Source organism: Limulus polyphemus, unplaced genomic scaffold (genome assembly GCF_000517525.1).
Source record: "Limulus polyphemus unplaced genomic scaffold, Limulus_polyphemus-2.1.2 Scaffold1539, whole genome shotgun sequence".
Classification (NCBI taxonomy): Eukaryota; Metazoa; Arthropoda; class Merostomata; order Xiphosura; family Limulidae; genus Limulus; species Limulus polyphemus.
This window is the reverse complement of record NW_013667149.1, coordinates 11,610-22,064: the sequence shown is the minus strand read 5'-3', so window position 1 is coordinate 22,064 and position 10,455 is coordinate 11,610. Positions and strand designations below refer to the sequence as shown.

General features: G+C 33.6%; 1 protein-coding gene across 1 annotated transcript; it reads left to right on the top strand.

Annotated features, from left to right (window-relative positions):
• Positions 1 to 6,687: 6,687 nt before the first annotated feature.
• Positions 6,688 to 9,639, top strand: LOC106464008 (uncharacterized protein B0416.2-like; the record flags this gene model as incomplete). Its single annotated transcript, XM_013924112.1, has 3 exons — positions 6,688 to 6,696; positions 8,004 to 8,083; positions 9,261 to 9,639. Coding segments are annotated over exons 1-3 (468 nt in total), but the record flags the coding sequence as incomplete, so codon positions are not given.
• Positions 9,640 to 10,455: the final 816 nt, after the last annotated feature.

Sequence of the window (10,455 nt, the reverse complement as noted above, 5' to 3'; positions counted from 1 at the left end):
CCCTCGTCATATTTCGATGAAACATATATTAAAACATCTCGTTTTGTTCTGGCAGAACTTAGTAAAACATCTTATCTTGTTTTGACACAGCACACCCTCGTCATATTTCGATGAAACATATATTAAAACATCTCGTTTTGTTCTGGCAGAACTTAGTAAAACATCTTATCTTGTTTTGACACAGCACACCCTCGTCATATTTCGATGAAACATATATTAAAACATCTCGTTTTACTTCTTCAGAACATGTATTCCAAAACACCTCGTGGTACTTCCATAGAACATATAGAAAAATGGCTCATCTCTGAAGATAAACACAAATATTGTTGGATCTTTATTAACAACCTGTCCTTTTCAAATGATATTGTGATAATTCGACCTTATCTGGAAAAATAATGCTTAATGATTAAATGACGCAAATACATATGCAGGCTTCGAGAGTAAAGACAACTCTGGTTTATACAATCTTGCACATTCCCTTTCACTATAGATAAAATGGGTTCTTCTGCTCAGTGAGATAGCTACTCACTTCTCGGAGATATTTCGGAGTATATTCTGCTTTCTTTATTACACGTGTGCCCGAAGAATACATTACTCAATTTTAAAGTAGGTCAAGATTCGATAAGAAAAAGAAAAACTTACCGTTTGAAAAGAAGGGTTAAATCCGGATTCATTGTTTCAAAGAAGACTGGAGATTTACAGTTATTTTTCACTCACACTGCTCCAACTGCTAGTAATTCTTTGCTCTATTATATAAGATTTGTCACCAAAAAGACGCACATGTTAGGCAATACTCGATGACAATAACAATGGTAATGTACCGAGTGTTGCTCAACATGTGATAACACATTGTAAAGTTGCTAATAAAGAAAACTATCTGGTAACAGCTAAAGCTTGTGAATTTGCCTGTCAAGCAGCAACGTCCTGCTGTTTCGTTTCTCTCACATTTAAGCTTATTTCATTTATCTTATCATTTATAAATGTTATTACAATCTGAACATAAAATATGTACCAGTTTCTTTTTAACCCAATGTTTACCTTCTTATCTACATATCTAGTTTCTTTTACTTTAATGAGTGGAAAAAGCTGACGATAGACGTTAGAAATAAACAATGAAATAAAGTATATTTGAATTCAAGCTGTGCTACATTTTCCAAAGACTGATTTTTGATTGTATTTCGGTTCATTATAAATTTTTCAATATGATATCTTACATATCAATGAAAGACTTTTATGTTGTTGTTGTAGAACGTGCTTGCAAGCATTGGCGGAAACGATGCCCGGGGTTTTATGCCAGGTAAATTATTGATCTTAGGTACCTTGAAATGTTCTGCGTCGTCACTGGAAAACTCCATGGCTCATGTACACTTAATTTTATATATTTCGATACCCAGTAAACAGTTACTTACTATACTACTAATTGTACAGTACGCTACACACACATATATATAATTTCAAATAAACATGATCCACTCGCTTTAGGATAACGTGTTACAAGAAATCTCACATTTTCTACCGCCTCGGTTTGCAACATTTAACTGGAAATGACCCCAGTTTCTAGAAAGTTGCTCGGACTGGGTCAGCGTTCGATAACGCATGCTGGTTTCGCTTGAAAGCGTTTTTACCCCGAATATCAAGCTTCATCCCTGGAATTTACAAAGAATCATATTTTGAAGGAAGACAACACGCTCTTGGGAGTAAGAACGAGTTTTTGGAAAACATATATATATATTTGTTCTTATGCATGCGTGTGTATTGTGTGGGAGGAGAGCCACAAGAAAAAATTTATGCTCATAAGTTTACACACATCGACCAGTGTAGATGCAAATTTCGAGATAGTTGACAAACTTATGAGAACTTACAAACATGAAATATGAAAAGAGTTGCATCATTGTTCACAGCGCAGTCTCCCTGATTGTGTATCAAGAAACATACACGTGTTCGTTGTCTTCAAAGAAATGTTGAACAGATTATTGCTGCGCAGAGCTTAGTGTTTAAACTTATCAAATGTTGTCGACAGGAGCTATCAATACCATTCTTCTCTTCAGGTTGACAATCGTAAGTTTCCATGTTTTTATTATAAATAAGTTACTTTAATCGTACGCTTTCCTACCCTGCAGATATATCTGTATTTTTCAGGCCACTCGTGTCAGAAATTGTCAATTTTTCATTGAGAGATACAATGAGGAATTCGCATTTTTGGTTACTGATCCTGTCTACAAAATCCCACTGCTATATTTTTAATGATTGTTTTATACATCATTGAAATCAAGTTAATCTAGTTTATTACACAGAGGGCGCTATGAAATTCTCTTGATAACTGACTGCTATGAATCTAACGGGATCAATAGAACTTTTTGGAAAAAAACTATCCTATCTTACAGTTTATATCATTTAAGGAAAAACAGTAGCAAAAATAAAATATTAATTACCAGTATAAGCTCCTTATTTTATTAATATATATACGTATTTAGCAACATACCAAAAGAGAACAAAGTACGAGATTTAACATTTTTCAGTGTAAAAAATGAAATGTTAATACATTTTAGCAAATTTGTCGAGAAAATACGCTAAATAAACTGGACGGAAGCTGTTTCTGTGTAATGACGTATAAATGTCTGTATCAGGACTTTTTAGTTACCTTGACAGCTAACGTGTGAAAGTGATATATTCAACCTAAAATGAAATATCATTTTTTGTTTCAGTTATGTATGTTTAAGCATTTTTATGAAAGCTCATGCAGATTTCAATTTGTGTGACGTCACACGTTCGGCTTTGTTAAATAATTGTTAAGTATAAAAGAAAAGCACGTTTTACAGGGTGGCCTCATTTCAGTAGTCCTTTCATGCAAATTGACAGTCTTGAATAAAATTCTTTTTCTTTGATCATATGTTCCGATGAAAAATATTCTTTCCATTTTCTAACGAAATATTTTTTTAACATTTTAATATTGTAATCAAGTTTGTTTGTTAATTGTGTTACTTCACATGAAGACTAATTGAAGTAGTTTTGGTCTTTGTTTTTACGTCCGGTTATATATACATAATCTACTACTGAAAAAAGTTTTTAGTAAACACGTCAGGATTTGGAATTTCCTCATTATTTACTATTATGCCAAACCCACAGTTTTCAGTGTTTTAACTAGTTTTGAACATAAAAAACATCGTAGGTTACTTCATGTCGTTTCACAATATATGTTGAGGAGGAGTCAAAGATCGAGAAACCTCTGTGAGAATAATGACTCCAATCGATATAGTACTGTGTATATGACATAAGAGGTGAATTTAGACTATTCAAGAAGGGTTTTCGTATATCCGTTTTTTTATTCTTAGTCATTATAGAATATTTATAAAGAATCAAACAAAGCGAGATATATGAAATTTTTTTTTAGATAGTCTAAATTAATCTCTTATATCGTTTTGAATCATTATTCTCACATAGGTTTCTTGACCTTTGACTCTCATATTTCATCTCCTCCTCAGCATGTATTGTTTAGATATGAAGTACTATATGAAGTTTTTGTGTTCAAAACTTGTTCGAACATTAAGAACTGAGGATTTGGTATTATGGTAAATGATGGTGTTTAAAAATTCAATTTTTTCTATGTATTTTAATGAGATGCTAGTTGAATGCTAATTCTAATAAGGATTTCTAGTCACTGGTTGTTCCACTCCTCCTTTAGTAGCGCGTTACAAGACATTCCAACTTCTCCTACCAAGTTTGAATGATGCCTACCAGATCACGCAAACATGCTAGAAAAATCAAATGATGTTCCTTACAGGATCAGTACCAAAAAACAAACAAACAACAACAACAACAACAAAAAAAAACGGTAAATACATAGAAAATTAACTTTAGTTTATAGACAAATAAGTCGAGGTGATCAGACGAAAGCTAACCGTATTATATGTTATATATATGCTGTATCTCTGCCTCAGTTTCATGTTCGATACTTGGGTGAATTATTTGATGTTCAGGTAACTATAAGCATGAGTCACTGTCTGTTCCTAGTCAGACGTAGAATGATGAATAATCGTAGGCGACAGTCTAGATGGAAGGTTTTTATTATTTTTATTCACTTGTTTAAATTACTCGTGGTGATCTATTTGACTTAGCACATCCGGTTACACGTACATACGACGAATATGTTAGAATAAACCAAAAACTTCCAAAAGCTATTTCAATCTGAAATGTTCAGTGTTTCCGAAATCAATTTAGTATAGGTTACAAAAGAGTAATATAAATTTTTGCATTTTTCTCTACTTTCGAATTTATAGATACTCTAAATATTTAACATCAATGATCGTGATTCGCTGAATAATTTTTTTACTCTAAGGTGTATAACATTAAGAGTTGACTATTACAGTTGTAACAACTACAGGTGAAACTGTAGAGTATATCAAGTGGTATATCGCAGCTCGAACACTTAGATTTAACGATCCGTAGCCCAGCACCTAACCACTACCACACACCTAACCTAAACTATTGTAATCTATATCAGAATGCTATGGATTTCAACAATATGTCATTATTTTGTTTTTGTGGATATGCTCCTACTGCAAAACAAAAAACAATCAGTTAAAAATCCCAGTGCGTAGTATTTGGAGAACTGTTATTGAAGAAAAACAGTTATTGTAATTTCTTCTCGGGAACTACCGAATCATGTCTCAGTATGTAGCTCTAAGGTTTAAATCAACCTTGACCTACTTATGGGGCAATGCCCTCCTCTCACGTGGCTAATTATCGATTTCTTTCTTGGGCGTGTACCTGCAATCCACAATTCGATGAGTCATACAAACTAAATTCATTATAAAAACCTCTGGTTTCTCCACAGCATTTCATGGTTGCACGAAATTAGGCCGTTTATTTCCCCTTCAGTAATATTTTTTTACAGAAGAATTCAGATAGCATTTATATGTTGTGGTGGACCAGTATGATGAAGTTGAAATAAAGTAATTTAGAAGCAGATGAGACAAATCCAATATAAACATTGTTTGATGATTATGTTTTTACAGATTAGTGATAAAAAGTTCCTCAGATATTCTTGAAACACCACTGAACCAACTCAAGTTAGTGTTTAATGAACAGAATCGTCAATTCAAAAATACAGTAACAACAACAATTACAGTAGGGAAGTTCCAATTTTAATAATTACAACGTTTTGACTCACAGTATTGAGTCATCATCAGATGAGGGTTATATTCAATTATTATCATGTGACGGTCAATCCCACTATTCGTTGGTAAATGAGTAGCCCAAAAGTTGGCGGTAGATGGTGAGGACTAGCTGCCTTCCTTCTAGTTTTTCACTGCTAAATTAGGGATGCCTAGCGCAGATAGCCTTCGTGTAGCTTTGCTCGAAATTCGAAACAAATAGAAACAAACTGGGTCTGGTGATTTTCAGAAATATAAAAAATAATCATGTGAATTATCCATTTCTTTCTACTTGTCTAGGCCTAAAATTAGGATAATTTACACAATCACAAGCATTAATTCAGTTGCTCAATTTTAGGTTTTTAAAGCTCAATAAGTATTCGAATTTACATAATATAACATTTTAGGTATTTCCAGCAATACCAGAAACGAGATTCATGGCTCATAACTCATTACTGCAAAAATGCGGGCGTGGATGCGTTATATCCAATATTCGATGGAATAGAATTAGTCAAGAATTTGCTGTGGGTGCTGTTTGCAAGCTTCCGTCCTTCTAGTCTGTAACTTTATGTATCAGGTAGCCTTTGTGTAGCTTTGCGTGAAATTCTAAAATAAACAAATAAAGAACTTATAAAAACGAGAAGCGATAGATTACAGTTTACCGATAGTTATCACTTCTCGTTTAACATACGAGGTAGCGATCATTACAGTTTACCGATAGGATCGCTACTTCGTATGTTAAATTTTCAAATACTTTAATGATACGTGGTAACTATCAAATAACAAAATAATTTCGTTTTTGAGTGGAAAGGAGAAATGACGATTAAGTCGGCTGTTGTGTAAACTGTTCAACCTAAGTTTCTCACGATGTTAAATGTTTTTAATGATTAATCTTTCTTCATTCATGGTCATGACTATAGGATGTTTGATAATAACAGATAATGCTGTGATGACGAATCTTTAAACGTATAGCATCCATGTAAAGAACAGATGAATTTCATTCAGTATCAGGTTATTACAAAAACAAAAATGTTAACCTAAATGAAAGAAAAAAAATGCGTATAATTTGAGCTACATTTGCGAGCATCTAATGTGTTAGAATATTTTTGGTTGTGTTTGTTAGATTGTAGCAAAAAATTACTTAATATTAGCACATTTCGTTTTTGAAAACAACATGAGCTTCTAGAGAAGTAGTAAATGTCTTATCTCAAACTGATGATTTAAAAAAGAAAGTTTTCCATTTTTTTTATTAGCTGTACCTTGTTAAGGTAGGCGAGGTTAAGGCTGACACACAATTTGTAGTTAAGTGACAAATTGCACAATTAAAAACATCTTGTTTTCTTGATCAGTTATTGACGGTGAAAGAAAACATGTTAAACTATCGATGAATACTACCTCTCAGTAAACCTAGGATAGAAAAACGACGAAGATAAAGAGGTATCTAAAGTTTAACGTACATACATTTTTTCAACTATGAGATTTATCACTGTTTTCTTCATTGATAGGGAGTCAAGGATGTCTAAATCATTTAATAATGACGTTGGTAGGTCCGCCCCCCCCGCCCCCCCAAGTAACTTATTGACAAGTCCGTTGGCTTGTACGGCTAACCATCGGGTATCGATACCTACTATGGCCAGAGCACAGTTAGTCCATTGTGTATTACTGCGCTTAACAACAAACAAACTTTGTTAGTATGAAGGTTTTTATTATCTCTGTTTCCCCCTTTAATTTTGCTGCAATTCAAGTGAAGATTTAATGTTATCACAATAACGTATTTTTCGTATTTTGAAATGACAATGTTTTCTTGTGTGATTTTTTTTTTTTTTTTTTTGGTGAAAGGTAATAATTTCCAAACGAACAGGTATTTTATAATCTTCAGGTTAAATACAATTTTCTTGTTAAAATATAAGTTATAGTTTTCTATTATCTTTTTCTTTTCCTTTACTTTTGCTGCAATCTAGGTGAAGGTTTAGCACTCTCGCAATAAATGTTTTTCGTTTTTCAAAATGATGATGTCTTCTTTTTTTTTTAGCAAGGGGTAGTTTACAAGAAAAACTGTGAAGTTGGTTAATAGTGTATAATTATAGTCATCGAAGACGGACAAAGTAGTTTCAAAGGTTGCAATAAATTTGGAACATCTTTCTTATAAAGTCCAATTAACCCTACCCTCAGTATAGAAATGCCGAGTCTTGCTATTTACCTATTAAAGCATGATATTTTCTCACTTTCAAGTCCTTTTTAATTTTCTTTGTTTATCACGACATGTTTAATCCCAGAAGATATTGTGCTTATTAAGATTTATTGATAAGAGTCAAATTTCGGTCGGGTATTGCTTAGCGGCTAGCGTACCGGGCTGCGAAGAAGAAGGTCTAGTGCTAAAGCTTGCAATATGCCGTTGACCTTGTTCTGCACTTTCAGGTGTAGACACGTTATAATAGTAGCAGTTAATTCCGTTAATCGGTAATGAGAACCTTGTTGGCTGGTTTCCCTTCATCTTGGAGAAGATCTAAATTATGGAAGGCTATGCCCGAATACTGGGGGGGGGGGGATCTCTCTAACCTGACCATTCTTCTCATGTGTCCAATAATCTTTTTTAAATCTTAAATTCTATAATTATTACACTTTCTAACTTCTAAAATAACACTTGCGAACAATTTTTTTTCTAGCACCGTGTCATAAAGCTCATTTTAAGTATTGTTAATTTATTTTGACTAGATCGCGTTCATTATTTTAACAACCACATGTTTCCAGGTTTCCATACAAAGAATCAGTGTTTTATTGTTTATACTTCAAAAAGAAAGAATCAACATAAACATTTTTTAAGACTAAATTATTTTAATGTTTTTCTAGCTCCTTTCAGTAGCGGTTTGTGTGTGTAGTCGCACAGTTCATCAGAATGCTAGAAACAACAGGCGACATAAATATTCCAGGTAAGAAACAACTATGACTTACAGGGCAGTTGTAACTCATTTATGTATATTAAATAAACTGTCTCTTTTGAATCTACGAATTCCGTTTCAACGTAACACTTAAAACCTCTGATTTTATGTAAAGATCACTTTCTGTTCTAAAATCGTCTAAGTTTGCTCGTTAGACTGTATTATGTCCCCCTGCGGTACATTTGAGTACTAATAACCCTAAAATTTTAGGTTTGAGCCCTGTGGTGAGGACCATTATGTAGCTTTGCGTTTAGAAATAAAAAAGCAATAATTATCTCCATGAAAGTGTAAGCCACAATACTAATGATAAGAGATGACTGATTAAACTGAAGATAATAGTTTTTGTTTTATAATAAGTACGAATAATACATAGAATACTCCAACTGGCATTACAAAAAATCGAAAGCAATAACTTGGTCTTAGTTTAGAATAATTTTATATCGGGCAGACAACCAGGCCCGTCTCCAGCTCCTTTCCTTTAGGGAAAGGAGGGGCAGTGGAGCTTTTGTTAACTCTTCTTAGTGATTTAAGAAAAAAATCGTACGATTTTAACCGCTAAGGAACAGGAACTTGGGTGAGCCAGAGAGAAATTTATGGGAGCACGGCTTCCCAGCCCTCCCCACTAGCACTGGTCCTGCATACAACACCTTCTGGAAAATTGTTTAACGACAGACAATAGTGAAATTTTAGCATTAAAATCATTATATTTTTTAAGTTAACACTGAATAAGATGATTAGATGTAGAAACGGAATATTTTAATTAATTTCATAGCTAGCTAACACATAGTAAGTGGTGTTGAGAAAAATGTATAAGTAATGTGAAATTTTAGATAGTATTTGAAATAATCGATAGTTTACTACTAAAATAGAGATAACAGCTGATACTAACAGGGAATTTACTGTCTAGTTTCTGCGATTTACCTTGTTTATCTGAAGTATTATTTGTTATCTCACCAAGTCTTAAATTAAACTTGACAAAGCAACTTAGATAAAAATGCTATTTAAAACCAGCTTAGTATTATTTATTCTTGTAAATGAAATTTGGACTTTTGGTGCTAAAGTGTACTTATTTTGATATAACGTACTAAGCAATAAGTGACAAATATGAAAGTGAATTTTACTTTATTAACTTTATCTTATGATAATTTTTATTTTCTTTTATTTGCAGAGAACGGGCATGGGACCCTTTGTTACAAAAACGTGGTCAACAAGTACACAGTTTGGCGGAATCCAACGAATGTTGCCCATCAGTTACAGAAATCGTTCAGCCTCGTGGAGGTGTGTCCAGATTTGGGAGGATTCTAGAACTGTATCACGACCAGAATTCCACTCAAAGCTTTTACCAGACGTCTTGCCAAGATCACATCAAAGGCCGACCTTGCCGCTACATCAGGTCTCACATGCATCTTAAGTCAAAGTGCGTTCAACGCTATAGCTTTACCTATGCCCTTGTTCGCGAGTTTAACACCAAAGACCCCTGGCGTCTAGATTACATCCGGATACGTAACGGATGTACGTGTGAAGTCCGACGTAACAAGAGACGGAAGGTAGATATTTGAAAGCAGTCTTTGTCTGATGGAAATTTACAGATTATTTGGAAGAGTTATCTTTAATTTGACTACATCACGTCTTGCGTAATGATGAGGAGCAGACACGTGTGGAAAAACCTCTGCCATAATGATTCCTCTGAATATCCTCTAATATCTAAATCTTCCTTGGCCTTGCCTGAAAACAAAGAGAAATCATTTGTTCCACTGAATCTGAAAATATTAGCTGAATACCGGACAAAAATACAGGCTCCTATACAATGAATACGTTGATGATTTCCCTGATAAGTAACTGAGTAAACCTCATACAGTTGTTAAGATGAGGCTGAGATAACTATCGATCTATATACTGACTATATTTGTATTTAGTGACGCATTTTGGCTGTGAAGCCTCAAAAGACATTTCTATATAATAGACAAAACTTGAACATTGCTCAAGACCACGTTTGACCATGTTTTCTCAAGGCCATGCTTGACCAGGTTTTGTCAGAAAACAGCCATGTGAATTAAAATTTAATACTGTTGTAGAAAGTTTAACACGAAGTGTGTTTACACTTACACACACTCGTCTATATATATGTTAACTTATAAATGATTAAAAATTTTCGTTTCAAGCACTACGTTATACAAACACACACAAACACGTTTATGTACTTATGATACTGCCAAATAGATATAATCGGGACATCACACTCAGTAATGATGAAAGCTAGACTTCTGGTATTTCATGAAATCGTATTCTTGAAGTAAAATAACTTATGTTTAATCAGTAAATAAGAAAGTACAGGCTAATACGGGTGTTCATCTAATGAAAGA